Source organism: Halichoerus grypus, chromosome 10, assembly GCF_964656455.1.
Source record: "Halichoerus grypus chromosome 10, mHalGry1.hap1.1, whole genome shotgun sequence".
NCBI lineage: Eukaryota > Metazoa > Chordata > Mammalia > Carnivora > Phocidae > Halichoerus > Halichoerus grypus.
In genome coordinates this window covers 125,669,485-125,692,423 of record NC_135721.1, presented here as the reverse complement: position 1 = coordinate 125,692,423, position 22,939 = coordinate 125,669,485, and the positions used below count along the sequence as shown (strand labels likewise).

The 22,939-nt window shown below is 44.2% G+C and overlaps 1 protein-coding gene across 31 annotated transcripts in view; it reads left to right on the top strand.

Annotated features, from left to right (window-relative positions):
• The window catches only part of ZMYND8 (zinc finger MYND-type containing 8), a 127,602-nt gene that overhangs the window by 40,339 nt on the left and 64,324 nt on the right, over positions 1-22,939 (top strand). For 23 of the 31 annotated variants that reach the window (XM_078057273.1, XM_078057274.1, XM_036069700.2 and 20 more), the window contains 6 exons: positions 1,887-2,035; positions 11,154-11,372; positions 14,262-14,375; positions 16,810-16,902; positions 18,039-18,126; positions 21,030-21,085. In XM_078057273.1, the coding sequence (XP_077913399.1) occupies positions 1,887-2,035; positions 11,154-11,372; positions 14,262-14,375; positions 16,810-16,902; positions 18,039-18,126; positions 21,030-21,085 (719 nt within the window). Of the gene's footprint in view, positions 1-882; positions 1,077-1,886; positions 2,036-11,153; positions 11,373-14,261; positions 14,376-16,809; positions 16,903-18,038; positions 18,127-21,029; positions 21,086-22,939 lie in introns of those variants that run through there. The other 8 variants (XM_036069715.2, XM_036069719.2, XM_078057276.1 and 5 more) reach the window with 2 other exon arrangements.

The window sequence follows — 22,939 nt, the reverse complement described above, 5'->3', positions numbered from 1 at the left end:
TAGAGGTGCTTCCTTATTCTTAATGGCTGTGGAATATTCCACTGTATGAGGGGCGCCTGGCTGGCTCACTTGGTAGAGCATGCGGCTCTTGATCTTAGGGTTGTGAGTTCAAGCCCCACATTGGGCATAGAGATTGCATAAAAAAAAAAAAGAATATTCCACTGTATGGCTATGGAATGTTATTAGACCAGTCCTCGATTTGTGGACATTTTAGTCCTTTCCAGGTGTGGGTACATCACCCAGTGCCTTATTTGAATCATCTTAGGGTCGCTTTGCTCCCCGTGACTGTATCTATAGCATGTGTTTCTAGGTGGAGGGAGGTGAGTCTTCACGGATGAGGGTGGAGTGGGGTAGGGATCTCTGTTGGGCATGAGAGAGAGGAAGTTCTCTCTAGGGGAACACCAATCCCAGGCTGCACCTTTTCGGTGAGTTTTCCTGCTAACTAGCTGTGGTGTGCCTCTGGGCCATCCCTTTGGGCTCTCTGGGCCTCCACTTTGAAGTCTGTGGGATGATCCTCCAAACTCTGGGGTCTGTTCTCCCTCAAGGGGCCTGCGGTTAGCGTTTAATTTCCTCTCGGGACGATGTGTCAGTGCAGCACCCGGAACGCTTGTTCGGGATTTTTCTGAAGTTGCCTGCTGAGAGTGGAGCGTTCCATCCTGTGGATCGGTTTTTGCAGAAGTCGTTCACTATCTCCTTTAATGAGCCTGCTTGGAAGATGCTCTTTCAGGCGGAAGGAAACCCCTAGGAGGCCTCGCATGTGTCCGTACCAGACTGTGTTCATCTGCCCCAGTGGCCCCTGTCCACACACGGAGGTTGGTGACGCATGGCGCATCCCGCGTGCTGGGGCTTGCCCGCAAGTTAAAACCGGAGGAGGCGCGTCGTCAGGTTCGCTTTGGGGATAGTCGTCCTTCTGGATTCCACATCCCACCCCATCCCCTGTGCTCTCACGTAGCTGTCTTTCCTTGTGCCTGTAATGTCTCTTTCTCAGAATGTAAGGCGCGCCACTCTGGGCCCTTATTTCGCCCCGACGCTAATGAGACAGCCAGCGGGCATGGAATGGACCCAAGGCCTTGCAGGTGAAGACGGGTTGGTGGTGGCAGTGTCTGGGTTTAAATGAGATGCTGGGAGAGTCAAAATGGGAAGGAATGCGTCGGCGAGGGTGGGCGGCTGGCATGTCTCAGAGGAGAATCAGGGAGAATGTCATTTGTGTCTGTGCCTTTGGAGGAGAGTCACAAGCAAGCATAACACAGTAAATGTTGTCGTCTTCCACAAAGAAGTATGTGTGCCTTCGATTTCTGGAAGTGTGTGGCCTCACTGGTCTGTCTGTCTTGGTTTCCTGGCCATTGCCGTCAGGTGCGGGTATGGAGAAGAAATATTTTGGGATGAGGGACGGTACTGGTGTCTGTGTGACACAGCTCGTGGTGGCTGGGTCATGACCTGGTCAACAGGGACACAGTAGAGAAGGGTGGGGATTTTGGCAAAATGGAGAGCACATTTCCGACAAAAAGTGTCTCACTGGTTGGTAGACAGATCAGTCTGGTGCCATAACGCCATGCAGGCCCTGATTTGTGTGTGTTCTGTTTTGTTTTGTTTGTTTGTTTTTAAGAGAAGCCAGAAGTCTAGGTGATTATGGGAAGTTTCTCGATTTTTATATTCTGGCAGTGAATTAAAATTTTAACAAAAATGGCATGTAGGCTGAAGGAAGTGTCTGACCTTTGAGACCATTAACCAAAGGGATGGGGTGAGTGTATTCTAGGAGGACGAACGAACACCACAATGGCATTGGGCCTGGGGACAGAATGCCTTGTGTCCCACACACCCCCTCCCTGGGGGGCCTCGGCCTTCCTGACTGCTTTAAAATATGTGGTCCTGTGTGTCTCTTTCAGATCCTGGCTCCACAGAGAGAACAGCCCAGAAAAGAAAGTTCCCCAGCCCTCCGCATTCTTCCAATGGCCACTCGCCACAGGACACATCCACAAGCCCCATTAAAAAGAAAAAGAAACCCGGCTTACTGAACAATAACAATAAGGAGCAGGTAAAGGGCCGCTGGGAATGGCGTCCACACCAGCAGGACAAAGGTTGTAGCGAGCAGCACTGTAGCTTTCCGGGTGTTGCTGACAGCCCGTGTTCTTGGCATTTAGCAAGCTGCCTTGCTCTAGCTGTTATTTGCATAGGACAAGAAGGGCAGCTCAAAATGGGTCTGTGTAGAAATTTCCAGTGGCTTTTTAAGATCTGTTTTGGGGACAGGGCAGTGACCCAGATGAGCTTGAAGATACCGTGCTGTAGGATTTGGGGATTTTCCTTGGATTTCCTTCTTACACTCTACTGCTGTTTCCCCATGTGGCTGGAGGAGTTTTTCCTTCTAGGCCATGCCAGTAGGATTGTGCTGAGCTCTGCCTGGAGGTGGTTACCGGGCTGAGGCAGGCTCCCTCCTGGTCTCAGCTTTCTCATCTGTAAAATAATAGGTCTAGGTCTGTGGTGACACAGCTGCTGTCTCTACCCATTGCCCACTGTCCTCTTCGGTAATTGGTCAGCCTTTTGTCTCACTGCGCATCAACCCTGGGGCGACAGCAGTCTTTTCTAGACCGCTTCCTCCTTCTGCAGCCAAGACCTATCAACTAGATAGGAATATCCATTAGCCATCTTAGATCTTAAGAGATCTAGCTTTAAAATTCTCTGATGCAGGCTAGATACTCTTATGATTTAAAAAAAGCTGCTTTAGTGGGCCACGAGGTCAGATCTCCTAGCCCTGGAGGAAACAGGATGCCCCCTGGTTCTGCTAGCATTTCAGTAGGGATTCCTCGGGATGCATTCATCCATCTTGTGCATTACGGGAGTGCCGAAGTGGGCCCTGGGGATTGGAGGTTGAATAAAAATAAGGTTGTTGCTTTCATGGGAAGAAACCTAGCAACAGTTAAATGCCCCGAACTGGGAGAGGGCTGCATTTCTGCACACGAATCTATTTCCATTCTCAAAATTATATAGCGAGATGCCCGCTCTGCTTTGCTGGGTGTCTGTGGGCAAGTTAACCTCTTTGTGCCTAGTTTGCTCATCCACTGAAACGGGAGTAATAGTACCACGATGAATTTCACAGGGTTGTGGTGATGATGTCAATCATAATAATAAAAATTAAGCCAGGCTCGACACTAAGTGGAATAATCACACAGACTATGTGTGAAATAATGAAACAACAGCTACAGAAATGTTCTAGATCTGTGCTGTTCGGTATAATAGCCACAAGCCACATGTGGTCATTCAGCACCTGCAAATGGCAGATGTGACCCAGGGACTGGGTTTTTTTTTTTTTAACCAAAAATTTTTTTTAAGTTTTCATTTAAATTTCAGTTAGTTAACATGCAGCGTAATGTTAGTTTCAGGTGTACAGTATAGTGATTCAGCACTTCCCTACAATACCCCATGCTCATCACAGTAAGTGCGTTCTACTTCATCTACTTCATCTCCCCCCCCCCCCCCCACCTCCCCTCTGGTCACCAGCAGTTTGTTCTTTGTAGTTAAGAGTCTGTTTCTTGGAGGAACTGAATTTTTTTTTTTTTTTTTAAGATTTTATTTATTTATTTGATAGAGATAGAGAGAGGGAGAGCACAAGCAGGGGGAGCGGCAGGCAGAGGGAGAGGAAGAAGCAGGCTCCCCGCTGGGGAAGGAGCCCGATGTGGGGCTCGATCCCAGGACCCTGGGATCATGACCTGAGCTGAAGGCAGCCGCTTAACTGACTGAGCCACCCAGGTGCCCCAAGGAACTGAATTTTTAATTTAATTTTAATTTAAGTGACTGCCTGTGGCTTATAGCTACTGTGTTGGATAGTGCAGGTCTAATGAGTTGGGAATCGTTAAAAGAGAAGAAACAGGCGGGTCCTAAATAAATTTCTAGGGGGATTGAGAAGCGTATATGACGGTGCTGGTGATACTAAGAGACATTGGTTCACCATATGCCACTTCTTCTTGTAAGGCATTTTTCTGTGTTCATATTTATAATAACCCTGTGGGAAAGGGCTGTAATTGTGTCCATCTTACAGATGAAAACACAGAGGATCAGAGAGGTTAAGGTGTCTCCTCAAGGCCTCAGAGCGAAGCAGAAGCTGCCTTTGAGCTTAGGTCTGCCCGTCTGGCTTGAAGTGCTGACGACCCATCCCTTTCACCCAGGAGCCATCCCATAGCTGCTGACAGTGAAGACTAAGAAACACAAAGGGGTGCCTGGGTGGCTCAGTCAGTTAAGCATCGGACTCTTGATTTTTGGCTCAGGTCCTGATCTCAGGGTCCTGAGGTTGAGCCCTGCCTCCGGGCTCTGCACTGGGCGTGGATCCCTAGACAGATTCTCTCTCTCTCTTAAAGAAACAGAAACAGGAAGGCCACAGATAATCCCCAAACCTTAACTTAGGTATTAATTTAACTTCCTGGGCAAACCCTCCCTTACCAGGTACCAGGAGGGCATGAGGCAGATAGTGTCCCCTCTGTTCAGAAAGCCTTCTCCTTTGGCCTCTGCCTGTGTATGCACACATGCATCATACTTTTTTGAGTTCCTACCTGTCTTTTAAGGAACTGGCTTGTACCTCTCTTTCTGGAAGCTGATCATCCTGCGTAGTCCATGTATCTTCTTCTCTCCCTTCCCCATCCATGTGTTAGGGCCATTTCTGTAACACTTACAGCCCGTGACCACAGTGACACGTTTGTCAGTCCGTGTCCCCTTCTGGACTAGCAGCCTCAAAAAGTGGCCAGTGTGTGGCGGCTGCTGTAGCCGCAGGGTGGGGGCTCGTGAATCCACAGTGCGCTCTGGGTGTGGAAGAGAGGAGACTCGGAGGACCTGGACATGGGGCATGATTATCCTCCTGAATAATCTGTCATCTTCAGTATTGATAGAAGAGTTTATGGGACCGTTGCACAGGGGAAGTTCGGTCCTGACCTAGAGATCTGGCTCTTTCTAGCCCCACTGCATCTGGGAGACCCACTGTGGGACCATGTCACTTGCTGGCCCATCTTTGAGATTCATTTACCTTGTAAAATAGGGGTTTGGGCTGGAAACATCATAAGGTTGATCATAGGTTTGTTTTTCAGCCCTAAAACTCCCTGGGGCCGAACAGTCAGGAGTTGGCAGAGGAGAAACGGGCTTAACTGCAAAGAAATGACATTCCTGACCCTTGACTCCATAATTTATTCTAGCATATAATATTTGCATGGTGGCGGCAGCCTCCCTCCTGCAACAATCTGTTTTTCCTTAAGGGGAACTTAAATCCCTTTAAAAAATTCCTCTGGACACTTTCTTCTTTCTTTCTTTTAGAATTTTATAGCATTACAAAATTACGGAATTAAAAGCAAATTGTAGGTCCGAAAGTGCTGGGTTTTACCAGTACTATAATTTCTTAGTCACCAACATTTGAAGATCATGAGATTTCAAATAACAACTTGTATTTTGGGTTCTTACAAAAACTCAGAAAAATCTGGCAACAGCTGAAGTGGACTAGAGCCTGCCCCTTTAGACACAGGGCCTCTGTGCTCTAGTTTTTCCACACTCCCCACCCCTCCCCAGTGTCACACCCTGCCGACTTGGCTCATACCTTCTGCCTCTGGCTCTTTCAAGAGTTCAGATGCCTTTGATTTTTGGCATATACCAAGATTCTTCTCCCCTTCCTCTCAATTATAATTTCTTTTTTGTGTTCAAAAAAAAAAAAGAAAGCTTTTCTTGTCTTATAAAAACAAAAAAACCCCATATTTTTCCATTTTTGGTAGACTTCTTATTAACCAAGTGGAGATAGGAGTTGAATTTTTAAGGTTGGACCTTATTTCACCCATTTTGCATATACTAGGAATTCAGTAATTTTAGGGGAGTTGTAAGAGGAACTTTAAAACACTTTGTTTTTTGGGAAAAAAGTATTTAAGGCTTATAATTTTTTTTTTTTAAGATTTTATTTATTTATTTGACAGAGCGACCGCAGGCAGGGGGCGTGGCAGGCAGAGGGAGAGGGAGAAGCAGGCTCCCCTCTGAGCAGGGAGCCTGATGCTGGACTCGATCCCACAACCCTGGGATCATGACCTGAGCCGAAGGCAAACGCTTAACCAACTGAGCCGTCCAGGCACCCCTATAATTAATATTTTATAGGCTTTTGGCCCCGTGGTATGGTTTCACTCTGTAGGAAAGGTTTGAAAACAAGGGGGTGCTTTTTCTTGGGATTGGGGTGGGGGGAGACATCCCAAAGCCTGAAAGGATGCTCCTGTCATTTTGTGGAAGGTTAGGTTGCCAAATACCCTGCAGTAGGTGGCCCAAGAAGTATCTTCCCTCAAATGATACTAGGGCCTTTACTGAAAAATACCACTCTGATTTTTAGTTCTTGGGACATTTGACTATGAAGACTCCACTTGGAAGCGTGTCCCCCCCCCCCCCCCCCCGCATCATTAAGGGATTGAGAAATAATCTGCTAACAGATTGGGTGGCCATTGGTATACCTGTGATCACAGATGGTAAAGGAATGATGGGGCTCCCCCTCACTGCCTCTGAGTATAGGGTATATACATACCATAAATGGGTGAGCTAGATCTTATTTTGTCGGGCCCATGCATTGTCTTAAAAACTTAAAAATATTCACAGAAGTCCCTTGTTGGGCTGGGGCAGTGTATTAACAGTGGAGGCAGTTCGGGGGGGTGTAGGCTTCCTGGCTTCTCCCTGAGCTCAGGCAGCACTGGGAGTGTGCATCTGCCTAGCTGTCTTAATCACTGGAGCTGAGCCGGGGCTGCCCCTTAAGATGGGCCCGAGTTCTGCCTCTCCCTGTTGTCTCGCCAGCGTCCAGGCTGAATGCCAGTGACATTCCTCACACTCCAGGGCTGGGCAGTTTTTCTTAGAGCAGAGACCTATTTTGCAGTGTTTGTGCTTTAAATGGAGAAGAACAAAAGCTGGAACAAGGACCGTTTTCATTCGCGTATGTTACCTCTGTGGTCCATGTAGGGATTTTGAGTTTTGGTCCCCCTGTTTGTCACACATGTACCCCGTGCTCACACACAGCCAGAGCACCCATTTTCTGCTTTACGCAGACCAGGTGTCAGCTAACTACAGCCTGTGAGCAAGATGCTGCCCAGAGCCTGTTTTTGTAAATAAAGTTTTATTGGCACACAGCCATATTCATTCATTTTACGTATTGTCTGTGGTTGCTTTTTTGCTGCTGTGGCTGACTTGAGTCCTTGTAATAGAGACCACAGGACCTGCAACACCCTCAGCTATTTACTGTCTTTTTTTTTTTTAAAGATTTTATTTGTTTGAGAGACACAGAGAGAGAACATAAGCAGAAAGAGGGAGAAGCAGACACCCCGCTGAGCAGGGAGCCCGATGTGGGGCTCGATCCCAGGACCCTGAGATCATGACCTGAGCCGAAGGCAGTCGCTTAACCAACTGAGCCACCCAGGAGCCCCTATTTCCAGTCTTTATAGAACCCGTTAGAGAAGAAGGTTTTTGGCTACTGGCACAAGACTGAAGTATTAGAGAAGTGAGTGAATCAGCCTGTTCTCTTGTTCAATCAGCCTGTGGAAGAAGCAGGGAAATAAGCACATTTGCTCACACAGCCTGCAGTTCTCCTATAATAACGCAGGTTGCAACCTGTTCGCCTTACTAGCAGGCTGGTAACACACCTTCTACATAGGGCGGAGAAAATCGTAACTCATTTTACCTGGAATGATTTGCTTTTTCTTTTTTAAATGTTCCGTATTTGTTATCAGACTATTTTTATGGAACAGGAAACACTTACAAGATAAGGCAGATATCTGACTGATACGGAGGTTACCAGGCAGCTAGTTCTCAGCAGCAACAGCTGCTGCCTAGCACGCATCCCTCATGATTTCCCCCAGGAAGACCCATTCCCAGCCAGGTGTGGGTTGGGGGCAAGGGCATGGGGGCAGGGAGCTTAACTTCAGAAGTGGCAGCTAGGCTTCTCTTGGACAGGAAGGCCCTGGGTTTCCAGTTAGGGAGATTAGCTGGCCTGTTCGATTCTTCCAGTTTCGTTTAGATTGACTCTTCCTGTCCTATTATTAACTTGCTGAAAGGAAGTCAGGCACTGAACTATGGCTTACTGCTGTGTTGCAAAAGCCACAAAAGCACTCTGGAAGACCTCACTCAGGTTAGAAGCAGTTCGTGCTTGCTTGATACGTGAGGCTTATCTTTGCATACGAGGATCTTCTCCTCCTCTTTCCACACCTTGCCTCCCTCTTCTTTCTTGTCCTCCTCCTTATCCTCACCCTGCCCCCTCCTTAAAGCCCCCCCTTCGCCCTCTCTCCTGCCCCAAACGCAAACAAGCATTTCCTGGGCCGATAGCAGACCCTGTACGTCAGTGTTCTCAACTAAGGGCAGTTTTGCCCCCCAGGGACGTTTGGCAATATCTGGAGACATTTTTGATCGTCACAGTTTTGTGGATGGTGGGGTGCTCCAGGCATCTAGCCATGGATACTACCACACATCCTATAATGCACAGGACGGCTCCATCCCACAAAGAATTTTCTGCCCTGAACCACAGTAGTGTGAGGGTGAGAGCCACCCCCGCAGATGTTCTCCTTTCATGTCCCCTTCTGTGGTGTTTCTAGTTGTTTTCCTAATTTTCAGATTCACTCCCTCCCCCCTCTCAGCTCTTTGCATGAAACAGAAGTTATTTTGACCTACAGAGAATGTTCTCTGAGGAGGTCACTTCATCATTAGAGTCTCTCCTCACCCAGCATTGTCTTATACAGGGTATCAGGGCGAGAGAAAGTTGGGTTGTTTTAACTAGTTTTCTCATCTGTCAAGTGAGACTAGTGGTGTCTATCCTGAGTACCTCTCTGAGGGGTGTGAGGATAAAATGAAGATGATGTGTATGAGAGTATGTTGAACACTTAACATGGTGAGAAAATGGTAATGATGTTATTGTCTGGAAACGAAGTATAGAGACCTGTATCTGAATGGAACCAGGGAAATAACTGGGCTCAAGAATTATGGAGTTACCCTTAAGTCTTAGTTATTGGGGCGCCTGTGTGGCTCAGTTGGTTAAGTGTCTGCCTTCGGCTCAGGTCATGATCCCAGGGTCCTGGGATTGAGCCCCACAACAGGCCTCCTGCTCAGCGGGAGGCCTGCTTCTCCCTCTCCCACTCCCCCTGCTTGTGTTCCGTCTCTCGCTGTGTCTGTCTCTGTCAGGTAAATAAATGGAATCTTAGTCTTAGTTGTTTTCTTAGTAGAAATGAGAGTAGGGAGGCTTCGAAGGATGGATTAACAAAGATCTACGAAGGAAGCATCTGGGAGGGTTGATAAAAAGGAGTGTAGAAATAGCAGACGTTTTGAGAACCTTAAAACCTCATACTAAAAAGCAGGAACAAGACATGACTGCTTTTAATCTTTACCACTCTTTCCCATTATCCTGGGGGTCCCAGGATAAAATACGGGTCCCATTAAAATAAGGGGGAAAGAAAAGGAGTGTAAAAATACTAGAGATGAACAGACAAAACTGCTGTTGCTTAGAGCAGATGTTTTTAATCAATAAACTATTAGAACTGCCTATATAGGAGGTCGGCATTAAAAACTAACAACATTTCTGTGTACCAACAATAACTTCTTAGAAAATAGGATAGAGAAAGGTCCCATTCATAATATCAACAAAAATTATGCAGCTTTAACCAACATATGAGACTTTGTGGAGGAAACTATAATGTTTTGTTGAAGGACAGGACAGGAAAAAAGCTTACTGTCAAAGATAGGTACTGTGGTTGTGTTTGAGCTATTACCCATGGAATCAAGGCTCAAATGGGTTGAGTAGCTTTCTTAAGGTCGCACAGCTAGTTATTAGGTCATTGTGACGCTTACCACCAGAATCTCTTTCTTTCTTTTTTTTTTTTTAAGTAGGCTCTACGCCCAGCATGGAGCCCAGTAGTGTGGGGCTTAAACTCACAACCCTTAGATCAAGACCTGAGCTGAGATCAAGAATCGTATGCTTAACCAACTGAGCTCCCCAGCTGCCCCCAGAATTTCTTTCTTTTCTTTTTTTGTAGAAGATTTATTTACTTATGTATTTGAGAGAGGAGGGAGGGGCAGAGGGAGAGGGAGAGAGAGAGAGAGCGCATCTCAAACAGTCTCCACGCTGATTGTGGAGCCCGACGAGGGGCTCGATCCCGTTATGCTGAGATCATGATCTGAGCTGAAATCAAGAGTGGGACCCTTAACCAACTGAGCCACCCAGGCGCCCCACCCCCAGAATTTCTTACAGTACTTCTTAAAAATTGTATTTGTTACTGATTTCCAGTAGACATTTTTTCCTGATGAGTTTCTTCTGAGTGATCTTATATGTTCGGAATGTGGCTTTGTTAGATTGTGTAATGTATCATTAGGGAAACATTTTTCTTGACATTCTGGAGTAGGAAGTGGTTTTGATTCCCATGAATTGGCCACTCATGTAATCTTTCTGCTATTGGTGTTTCTGAATAGGAGATCTGGAACCTCTGCGAATATGAGGACCTACCATGTTGAAGAATCATGGCTTTAGGAAGCCTCTGGTGGCTCATATATTTTATGAATTGGGGGTAAACTTAAAAGAATGGCCTTTTTTTTTTTTTCTTTTTCTTTTTGGTGACTCAAATCCAATTGCTCTATCCTCCCAAAGCCTGCTGTTGAAAGAATCCTAGGGCAAATTGTTGGCTTTGTTTAGACCTCCATTTGTTGGTCTCTTAAGTATATTAGTAATAGCAGCACTGTGTTAAATGCATACGTTCTATCATCCCCTTGAATCCCAACCCAAATACCATGATGTTAGGTATTACCATCCCCATTTTACAGATGAGAAAGTTGAAGCTGAGAGGTTTAAATTTGCCCCTGGTCATACAGCTGGTAGAACTAAAATTTGAACCCGGGTGTGCCTGGGTTGTAGCCACTGTAATTATTCTGCTAGGGCAGCCTATTAACTCTTAGACACCAGCTTTTCAATCTATGGCTTCTGAATGTAGAAGAGAGAGAGAGGAAAAAAATGTCTTAGTATCTAATGACCTGCAAACTCTGTATTTAGTAGGGTGACCCAAGATAGCTTTTTAAGGAATGTGTGGAATGCTGTGATGTTCTTTTGTTGTTATTGATGTATTTGTTCAAATTCCTTTTGAGAATGCACATTTGTTTTGAAACCAAACCTGTCTTTCTTGCCTACATTTCAGTCAGAACTAAGACATGGTCCGTTTTACTATATGAAGCAGCCACTCACCACAGACCCTGTTGATGTTGTACCGCAGGATGGACGGAATGATTTCTACTGCTGGGTTTGTCACCGGGAAGGCCAAGTCCTTTGCTGTGAGCTCTGTCCCCGGGTTTATCACGCTAAGTGTCTGAGACTGACATCGGAACCAGAGGGGGACTGGTTTTGTCCTGAATGTGAGGTTAGTTCCCAATGAATGAATGCATTATCTGCTTCGTTTCCTTTCCTTTCTCATTCTCCCTTCCATTTAAAAATTTTTGAATAATCCAGATTCAGGAAAAAATGAAATCTCTTGCCTTCCACTTGCTCTATCCTGGTCACCCCCTTTTGGGACCAGCTTTGGCAGGGGCCTGAGCTCTGCTGCTCTTGCAGTGACAATTGCACTGAGTGTTGGTTTTGATTCTTCCTGGGTCTTTGGATCACTCTGGGATCTGCAACCTTCTCTGATTCTGCTGTAATGAACATTTCAGAAGTTAACTTAGGAACTGTTTAACGGTTCACGTATTTTGAAAAGATCGCATGCTGTTTTTCCTCTTCTTGGATGTTGTCTCCTGTTGCATCCGTTAAGTCATCGGCGGTAGCCGAGAAGACCAATTTGGGTTGTATGCTCCATGTGGTTGTCATCTGATGCTTTCATTCATGCTGCAACTGTTTCTCGAGTGCCCGTTAGGTGCTAGGCATCCGGCCGTGAACAAAAAGAGGCATGCATGACATGCTTTTCAGGAGAAGAGGACAAAAACCAAATAAAATGAATTGAAGAGGAGGAATTGGGAATAAAGCAGGTGGAGGGTGTTTCCCTTTCAAGTGAAGAGGCCCAGGAAGGCCCAGGAAGGCCTCACTGAGACTTGAGAACGGCGTGAAGGAGAGGAGGAGCGAGTCATGCCGCCTTCCATTGGGGAGGCTGCAGGTACAGAACCCAAGCAGAAGGACGCTGGCTTAGTGAAGAACATAAGTATCTCATTTGTCGGAAAGCCTAACGTTTTCCTTTATTAAAACAGTTACGACCATTTCCACAATTCTGAGGTGTCTTCCATTCTTGGTGACTTCCAATTACGATGCTTTTTCAAGATGCTGCAAATGATGCCATCTGCAAAATCATTTAATACGGAATGTCACTTGGGTTTGAAGGTATATTAGAACTTGATCTCACACAAGGAAGCTTTCTGTGTACGAAATAGAACGTTCTTCCCGATGTCTTTCAAAAGAAGCAAGCTACAAGACGGTGTCTGTGGTACTGCTTTTGTGTTGGGAACGGAGAAAAATAAGAACTGTATGAAAAGAGAGGAGACATCACATCGATACGATGATGACATTTTAATGGTGTTCTGCCCCTAAAATTGCAAACAGTGGCCTCTGGTTCTCTTTGGGGTACTCGAGACGGAGAGATGTGTAGGATACCCTTTGCTCAGCAATACCCTCTTGTTGTGGGGTCGACCTGGTTCCGCTACAGTTAGTGTGGGCACTGGATCCTTCATCCATTTCCTTTTGTCTTGACCCACCCTTCCCAGTTGTTTCATAATTTTGCAGAAACGGTAGTGGCTTTTGCTGCGAGTAAAGATCCTGATGGATGCGGGCTGGAACAATAGGGATCAATAGGGATTTATTCTCATGTGTAGAAAGAACCCAGAGGCAGGGCCAGGCCAGAGTTTGTGCATAGCCAGACTCTTTCACTGTTGAGGCGAAGTGTGTCCTCGTTACCCCGCCCCCCGCCATGGCCATAAGCTGGCTGCTGGGGTTTTTAATCACATGTGCCTAGACAAAAATCCCTCTAAGAGGAGGAGTGTTTCTCTTTACAACCCTTTTTATCAAGCAGAAGGACCTTGCCCTTCAGCCTCCAGGTGACTTTGTCCTTGGCCTCATCAGTCAGGATTGGACCAGTCTTCAAGCAAAAGAATCTTGAAAATGCTTGTCTGGCACTTTCAGTCTATATCATGGGAACGGGGCGCTGCTAGCCAGGAGGGAAGGGATCGGGGACGGCTACCTGGAAGCAAACAGTGATTCAAACAAACAGGATTTCTGTGTTTAAGGTTTAGGGCCCCAGATTTCTTCCAGGGGGGCATTGGCGGTGTAGGCTAGCTGTCTCAGGCTCGAGTAGCTAAGCAGTTAGGTACGTGCATCACGTACTGTTTCCAGCTTCTGAGCAACTCATGTGTTGCCCTTTTCCTCGATAACCAACCAGACACTTCTGAAAGTTCCTTTTGGAGGATCCAGAGCTATGAAGGATGGAAACTAAATCAAGATTAATTGGAGGAAACTTTTCTCAGCTCTCCCTACACAGATGGTTAAAGAGTGTTTCCTGACATCATCAGACTTTGCTATTTTGGTGTTACTGCTACATAAGGAGTCTGAAGCTCTGGGATATTGTACCAGATTGACATAGCAGAGTCTGGTTTCAGACATTTCTCTGGGCCTCTTCTTTGATGGGAATTTCCCTTTCAAAATGACATTTATTTCCCATGGAGACAGACAGCTAGACTACGCTTCTTGCATGGTTTGCCAGAATGTCCTGAGTGGGTTCACATCTGTGGTGACAGAGAATGAAGTCATACTTATATTTAGTTCTCTCCTACCCTTGGATTCTTTCTACAGGGAAGACTGTCCTTTTCCATCAGTGATGTCATGGAGTTAAAGCCTTGTCAGTTTCCTGAAAGGTAGCCCAGAATGCTAAGAGGATCAAGTTAAGTGACTGATTCATTGTGTGCAGAGATCACCCTAAAACCATTAGTGGTCTTTCCTTTCACATCCCATTCTTGAAACCCACGGTTGTAATCGTGACGATTTTTCAGGTCCCTGCCCACCTGCCTCTTTCTCAGATTATGTCATCTTCATGAGAGAAAAACACTTCCAAATCAGGTCATCACCAGTGGATTGGTGTGCCTCTTCATTTTTATCCACTGATCCAGTGTATGGTCAAGTAGATTGGAGTTCTTCTCAAGTGAAACAACTAGTCTCATTTGGATGGAAAGGAATTTTTATTATGAGCTTATTGGAAAATTAGGAGGAAAGGGAACTTTGTACAGGGAATAGTAATTTTTTTCTAACTGAACATTTGTGTGATTTTGACTTGTAGAAGATTACAGTAGCAGAATGCATCGAGACTCAGAGTAAGGCCATGACAATGCTCACCATCGAACAGTTATCCTACCTGCTCAAGTTTGCCATTCAGAAAATGAAACAGCCAGGGGTAAGAAGAAAGTTCCTCTTGGTATAAGCGTAAATGGAAAATAGTGACTTTTGTTGTTTTCTGTTAACATTCTTGTTCTGAGTAGTTTTTGCTTTCCAGACACCTGTGCATACTCTTTGGGTCTTCTTATGTGCCTGGCTCAAATACCTAAAAATTAAATATAAAGTACGATGACAATCAGTTAATTCTCTGTAGTGAGTACTCCGTGTCCCCAATGAGTTTAATGGGGGAATGACATGCAGTAGAAAGTTGGTGGGATTTAAAATGCTGATTAGTCATGAAGTGAAACCTCATACCCAGACCCCATCGGGTAAGGAGGTTCTGTACTTCTCCCTTCGGGAGTTTGTAAAATTCCATTTCAATGAGAGAGTGGAATACAACCCAGTTTATTTATAATCAAGGTCTGATGATGGAACCTCCAAGTGAAACTCAACCAATGAGACTCCCATAAAGGGCGAGAATTTGGTTCATTCCTTCAATTTTGAAATGGGATTTGATGTAGAGTCCTTTGCCTCTTAAAGGAAATCCAGATGTGAAAGCAAGGCTGCCACATTTCAGCTGGCACGCTCTCTTTCCTAGTGGTTACCCTCCCCAGAGTCCCAGGCACATCATAGTCATGGTGGTTTTAATTTTTTTGGTGACATTTTTTAGGAAGATGACCGTAAAATGCCTCGTTTTTAAAAATAATATGTTGTGCCCATATAATCAACATGTTATGACATTCTTCGTACAGACCAATCTAGAGAAACTTTAAGGGTAGGGTTTTCCCTTTCCAGTTTGCACAGAGGCCCCATACGGGCTAGTGGTGACCCTTTGTTAAACTCTCCAGAGTCTGCTTTCTAAGTCAAGGGAATATACAGCATTGTAGAACCTCAGGGTATTGAATAGACACTGTGGCTTAATTTCTTAAAAAAAAAAACAACAAAAAAAACAGGCTTTTGTTTTGAGATTATATTCTGAAATTTGATACCATGAAAAAAAATTCAGAGCATGCCAATTGGGTGTTGCTAAATTGGGAATCTATTTGTAACAAAATCTCCGTCAATGGAAGCAAAAGCATGGATAGCCTCAGTTTGGAAAGAAAAACAACTCTTTTTTTTTTTTAAAGATTTTATTTATTTATTTGACAGAGAGAGACACAGCGAGAGAGGGAATACAAGCAGGGGGAATGGGAGAGGGAGAAGCAGGCTTCCCGCGGAGCAGGGAGCCCGATGCGGGGCTCGATCCCAGGACTCTGGGATCATGACCTGAGCCGAAGGCAGACACTCAACGACTGAGCCACCCAGGCGCCCCACAACTCTTTTTTTTTAACTGTAGAGTTGTTTTTATGTTGAGTGACAAGGAATTACTTTCTGCTTTTCCATAGGCTAAATTATGGGACTGTTTTACAAAAAGAACAGATTCATGTAGAGTTGTCATCACTGTAGAATTATAAACCATAGAGAAAAATCGAAGAAGGCCTAATTTCTCACATAAATTGTTTGATATAAAATCAATTAGGGCAGAAAGTTGCCGATGATATTGAAGCATCTTTGTAACTTGCAAAGGCCACACACTTTCCTTCTGGGTAGAAGAGGGCTCCAGTGACTACAAGTGGTAGCTCTTTCAGATGCCTTGCTTGGCTGTCATTTGGTGTTTAATTAAATCTTTTAGTGATTGATTGATTGATTGATTTTAAGATTTTGAGATTTTATTTTTAAGTAATCTCTACACCCAATGTGGGGCTTGAATTTTTACAACCCTGAGATCAAGAGTCGCATGCTCCACCAACTGAGCCAGCCAGGTGCCCCAAATCTTGTAGATTTTTAAATATTGATAAGTAAAAACAATCCATCAACAAACCGGGCCTTGCATTTTGAGCTGATTCACGTAAGGGCTTAAGAACATGGCACAAGATGAAAAACTTTGACATAGTCTCTGTGTTGAGGTAATTTGGCTTCTTGAAGGAGGAGCAAAATCTCACTGTCTGAATTTTCCCCCCAAGTGTAAAATACCTGCTGGCACTTAGGGGGGAACTTTATTAAGTGTGTCATCTCTGGGTATGGCCACATTTTACTGTCTGTTTTGGTTATGGATGTTTGCAGGACATAGATAAGCCTTATTCAGAGTTCACGTCTGAAGTAGCTGATGGTGTGTTGTTCTTGTCGATCTTAATAGAAGAGGACAGAACCTGTTACTTGGATATATTTTGAAAACTAAACAAATAACAAAAGAACCCCCCCCCCCCCATGATTATTGATAACCAGGCAGAACTGGAAGCTGAACCAGCTTAGTACTCCCCAAGGTCATTCTTTGTGGAAACCACTAGAACTGTATTGTCTGAAAAGTTGTCTCCATTTTGAAAGTACTTTTGTTACTATTAATGCTTTGTTTTCCACAGTAATGATGGGTTTGTGTCTCCGTGTGTGTGTGCATCTTTTCTTTTCTTTTATAGACAGATGCATTCCAGAAGCCTGTTCCATTGGAACAGCATCCTGACTATGCGGAATACATCTTCCATCCTATGGACCTTTGTACATTGGAAAAGGTTGGCTTCCATCAAAGAACCTCACCATTGTAGCCACAATTCCCGAGATGACTAAAGGCCCTCCCTCACTTCCTGTGCCCCGTCTCAAGTTAGATGATTGCTCTGCCTATCCTCTGTACCATTTTTATTTGGATGGAAGAACTCTTGATCCCTTAACTTCTGTAACATTCTTCCAAGGATTGTAATGGAGTGTTGAATTCCACTGATGAGCTCCAAATATTACTTTTGCTGGTGATTGTCTGAAAATTGAGCTGAAAAAGTCACACTTCTATGAATCAGTGATTGGATTGATTTGCGCCTTACCTCCTCTTCTCTTTCTGTCAGAGGTGCTAATGAGGGCAGCAGGAAGGAGAAAAGAGAAAATTAAGTGTTTGGGAAACCTTCAGATTGCTGATAAAGATGTGGCTTCCTAGAAGTTATTCTACTGTTAGGGATATGTCCTTAATGCCTGAAGGTGCTTTGAAAAGTTCAGGCTAAAATTCCATCCTGAAAATTACACTTGGAATGCTTTAGATTGTGCATATCACCCTGGTGCTAATTTTCAAATTTGTGGCATGAAATATGGGGAATGAAAAGCATGGATGAGGAGAAAACCTTATATTGTCTTGCTGACCCCCAAATGCTCAATCGAACCTGCTTTGAAAAATTACACACACCCTCATGGTTTTCAAGAAAAGAAGGCATTCAAAAAAGACAGGGCTGGAATCCTAGCTTCACAAATTAATAGCGTTGGAACTTTGCAGAAGTTCCTTAACAATCCCAGACCTCAGTATTCTTGTCTGTAAAGTGGTGATGATAGTGTGTCATTGGCGTTCTTAGTCACAAGGCTTATGTGAGGCTGTTACAATGAATAAAAACCATGTCAGTATATAAAATATCCTGGTTTCTTGAAAGGGGCTGCTTGATAAATGACAGCTGGTATAGGAGGAAACAATTCAAGTTACTGTGATGAATTCAGCAACTTCATTTTTATGGAGCTCTAGATCTCAAATATAATAGCATCTTGGGAAATGGGTAAAAGCATTAATTAATTTGGCAAATGACTGCTAAGAAAAATGATGTGGGGACGCAGGTGTTAATTGGCTGCGGCTTGTACAGACTCACGGGTTATTATGCTCCTTGGCTTTTCTCCCCAGAATGCTAAAAAGAAAATGTATGGATGCACAGAAGCTTTCCTGGCCGATGCAAAGTGGATTTTGCACAACTGCATCATTTATAATGGAGGTGGGTGGTTTAGGTGGCTCCTAAAAAAGAGAGTGTTTATGCTGTGTGTTTTGCTCAATCTCCCACCCTTCCTGAAGAATCATGCTCTTTTTTTCCTGCGCCAGGGCCAAAAACTGAGATATTTGTATATAGATTGCTCGTATGTGTGAATAGGGGACGGTGACTCTGTGCGTTTTAAGGGATGAGCTGGTATCCATAGTGGCTCATGGCTATATGATGCTGCTTACCTGTCCTTTTTAGAAACTTTATGGAGGAATAATTACATAGAAAAAATGGATAGATTTTGTGAATACAGTCTTTGAATTTGACAAATGTGTAACCCACCTCAAAGGTATAACTACAACCTCAGATTAAATCTGGAGTATTTCCATCACTCTGTTATATTCCCACTTGTCCCTTACCAGTAAATCCACCCTCCTTGGTTTTTTCTGCCCCTATAGATTAGTTTTACATATTCTAGAATTTCATACAAATGGAGTCATAGTGCATTCTTTTGTGTCTGGCTGATTGCATGCAGTGTAATTTTTTTGGGGATTCATGCATGTTGTTGTATGTATCAGTTGCTTTGTTCCTTTTTATTACCATGAGTGGTTTTTCACTGTATCAGCATACAATTTATTTATCTATTCCCTTTGTGGATTTTGAAGGATCTTTGGGTTATTTTCAGCTTTTGGCTGTTAGGAATAAAGCCACTGTGAACATTCTTGTGCAAGTCTTTGTGTGGACATATATTTTCATTTCTCATGGGTAAATACTTAGGAGTGGTAGTGCTGGGTCATTGACTAGGTTTCTAGTTATTTATTTATTTATTAAAGATTTTATTTATTTATTTGACAGAGAGAGACACACAGCGAGAGAGGGAACACAAGCAGGGCGAGTGGGAGAGGGAGAAGCAGGCTTCCCGCAGAGCAGGGAGCCCGATGCGGGGCTCGATCCCAGGACCCTGGGATCATGACCTGAGCCGAAGGTAGACGCTTAACGACTGAGCCACCCAGGCACCCCGACTACATTTCTATTTAAATTTACAAGACATTTTGGCAAACTTTCTGCAAAGTGGTTGTATCATTTTCTACTCTTCTAGCCATGCATAGGAGAGTCTTAGTTGCTCTACATCCTTGTCAACACTTGGTGTTGTCTGTCTTATTAATTTTAGCCATACTTGGAAGTGTGAACTGTTATGTCATGGTGGTGTTCATTTGCCTTTTCCTTAGAATTAATGGTATTGTGTATTTTTTTATGTGTTTATTAATCATTGGTATATCTTTTTTTGGTAAAATATGTATTCACATCTTTTGCTCATTTCAAGAACTGGGTGGTTTGTGTTTTTATTATTGCATTTTAGGAGTTCTTTGTATTCTGGATAAAGTTGTGTCAGTTGCGTTTTTGTGGATTGAGCCTTCTGGACAGAATGGACGAGGATTCCTATTAAAATCTCCTCTCATGGCACCTTTCATATTGCCCTACCTTCTCCCACAGTCCTCTCTGTCTGCCTTCTGGCCAGGTAGCTCTTCCAGTGTCCTGCTCCATTCTGTTCCTCTTGTTCCCTGCTAGAACACTCTGCCTTGATGACTTTTTCTTATCCTTCAGTGTCAGCCTATTAGTCCTCTGAGGAGTCTTCACTTACGGACCCAGACCATACCAGGTGCTCTCGTTAGGAGATCTCATAGTACCTGTACTTGCCCATGGTAGCGTTTATCACGCTTCCTGGATGGTGCTAATTTTATTTGTTTGAGGATGTTAAGATCTTTTTTTTTCCTTTTTTTGGGTGTAAGATCTTGAAGAGCAGACGCCCTGTCTTCTTACTGTATGGTCCTAGAGTAGATTGTTAGCTAATGTATAAGGGAAGACGTATGAGTGGGTGGCTGTCTGCTCAAAGCACATGTTCTGCATTATTAGCTCAGTAGCGGGGTCACTGGTATCGGGAGGGGAGAGAGAGGCACTTGGTTGAAAATTCATGTAAAGATTATTAACTCAAATATATAGAAAGGCTGGTAAGATCACATAAGCAAGTGGATGAGATTAGGTGGCAGAAAAATAGCAGCACAAGCCAGCATGGCCATTGGCCAAGGGGAGAACTAGAGCCTGATAAACTGGGGGAATGAAATCCTACCTGGTCTGAAGGGGTCACCACTGGATACCCCAGTCGTTTTTGGACACAGAGTTATCAGATTTTTTGAGTTTTCAAGGCAAGCCAGAAATCTAGGGAGGTGTGTGTGTGTGTGTGTGTGTGTGTGTGTGTGTGTGTATGTAAAATCTTTTTGCCAAGAAATTGACAATGTCTGGAAATACCGTAATGTCTGAAGAAAGCATGGCTTTTCGGCCATCTTGTCTTCTGGTTTAGTGTGCAGGTGAGGGATTTAGAGTTAGACCTGGGGCCAGATTTTCAACTCATTAGCTAAGTAGTCTCATGTAAGAACGACTCCTGAGCCTTGGCTTACTCATTAATGAAAGGGGAGCATTCATACCTGCTTCCTGGTACAGCTTCTTGAGGAGTTAATAAGAAAATGTATTTTGAAGCACCAGGCCCAGCAGAGCTAATTTTCTTTCCCCTGTTACTTTACATGTGGAGTCTGGAACAATGGGCGAATGAGGCTCCTTTCCACTAATTGGAGCCTTTCGAACGTGAAAGCATCTTTCAGATACTAACCTGTGAGCTGTAGGAATCCCACACAAATTACTCAGTTTCAGAGATGACATTGAGGCACCAAAGATTGCTCAGTGTTTAGGGGAGAAGTCACATAATTTGAACCAATAACAGGAGCCAGAATCTTCTGGTTTTTAGCCTTTGCAGCTTAATCCTGGGGGGAAGCAAGTTGAAAGGTTGTTAGTGGAAGTATAACCCCATGGTTAGGTGTTAATAATCGTGTTTCCATTTGAATTAATCATACTTTCTTATTCCTTAGGAAATCACAAATTGACGCAGATAGCAAAAGTAGTCATCAAAATCTGTGAGCATGAGGTATGTGTTTCTCACTGTCCGATTTTAAATGCACCCAGAGTGAGGGGTTGGGGTGGCTGGTTTCTATCTGCAGAATCTCTCAGTGGGTAGCTGTGGCAGTTTTGGGATTTATTTATTTATTTTTAAAAAAGGTTTTATTTATTTGAGAGAGAGCAGAAAGCACAAGCAGGGGGAGGGGCAGGCAGAGGCAGAGGGAAAAGCAGGCTCCCTGCTGAGCGGGGAGCCCGATGCAGGACTTGATCCAAGGACCCTGGAATCATGACCTGAGCGGAAGGCAGACACTCAACTGACTGAACCACCCAGGCATGCTAATTTTGGGATTTATTGAGGCACATACAGTGCCCCCCTGTCTTCAAAGAAAAGTAAAAGCGACAAAGAGTGGACCCCCCAGTATGTTATAAACCATCCTTATCTTACCCATGATCTAAGGGAGGTGGAAATGACCTTGTATTATTCAGTCTTGAGTCATGGTCAAGCCCAAGCATTGGGCATCCTGAGTTTTCTTAGTTGCATAGATAGGGCTCATGATTTGTTCACCCTACAATCTGTGGCATTGGGCCAGGCCCCTTTTACTCTTCCTAGGGAAGATGTTTGGGTTTTGATGTTATGTCTTGGAAAGGTCCTGATTGTTTTTCAGGGAGTGGCCTGGAGAGTCCTGGAGAGTCATTCCCTCTTGGAAATACAGTTTTGGTGATGTGAAAGAAAGGCCCTGAGGCCCTAGTGGTTGTGGGGTAGGCTGGGAGCAGAAACAGTACCAGGGAGGCTTTATTAGACCCCCTTCATAAGAGCGAAAAACCGAGATGTAATGGACTTAAACATGTCTGTGTACTTCATTCATTCATTCATTCATTCATCCATTCATTTGTAAGGAAAACACTTGGATATCTCAGGGTATGTCCATTTCTACCTATTTTTATTTTATTTTTATTTTTATTTTTTTAAAGATTTTATTTATTTATTTGACAGACAGAGACACAGCAAGAGAGGGAACACAAGCAGGGGGAGTGGGAGAGGGAGAAGCAGGCTTCCCGCTGAGCAGGGAACCCGATGTGGGGCTCGATCCCAGGACCCTGGGATCATGACCTGAGCCAAAGGCAGATGCTTAACGACTGAGCCACCCAGGCGCCCTCTACCTATTTTTATAGAGAGTTTTATAATTTATATTTTTCACTTAGTTTGAGTGTTTCCCCATTGTAATTAAACACACAGGGACAATAGAATTTTTCATAGGTGTTACGATGATTTTCTTAGTATAAATGTTAGAAATGTTAGCCCTTAGACATGATAGGTACCTTTCTAACATTTATACTAAGGCTCTAGGTAGATATTTCCTCATTGGCTTCGGGAAAAGCTGTAGCATCTTAAACAGCAGCCTGGGGTGGGTGAGTATGGTAGTTTTTCTGTGTCCTTCTCAATATTGGAAGTTCTTGCAATGCGATTAGTAAAACCGGGCATGTCACTGTGAGTTTGGTTTGCACTTCTTTGAAGACAAGTGGTGATGGGCTGTTTTTTTTTTTTTTTTTAAAGATTTTATTTATTTAATAGAGAGAGCACAAGCAGGGGGAGCGGCACGGAAAGGGAGAAGCAGACTCCCCACCAAGCAGGCAGCCTGATGTGGGGCTCGATCCCAGGATCCTGGGATCACAACCTGAGCCGAAGGCAGATGCTTAACCGACTGAGCCACTCAGGCGCCTGACGGACTGTTTTTGATATGTTTATTGTTGATTTGGAGTTTTGTATGAATGAGTTGTCCAGTTGTTTCCCCCTTGGGGATTCATTTGTTTTCCTATATTTGGGAGCTAAAGCCTAGGCTTTTAATCATTGGTGGGTTGCCCCGAGGTGGAATTTACTGAA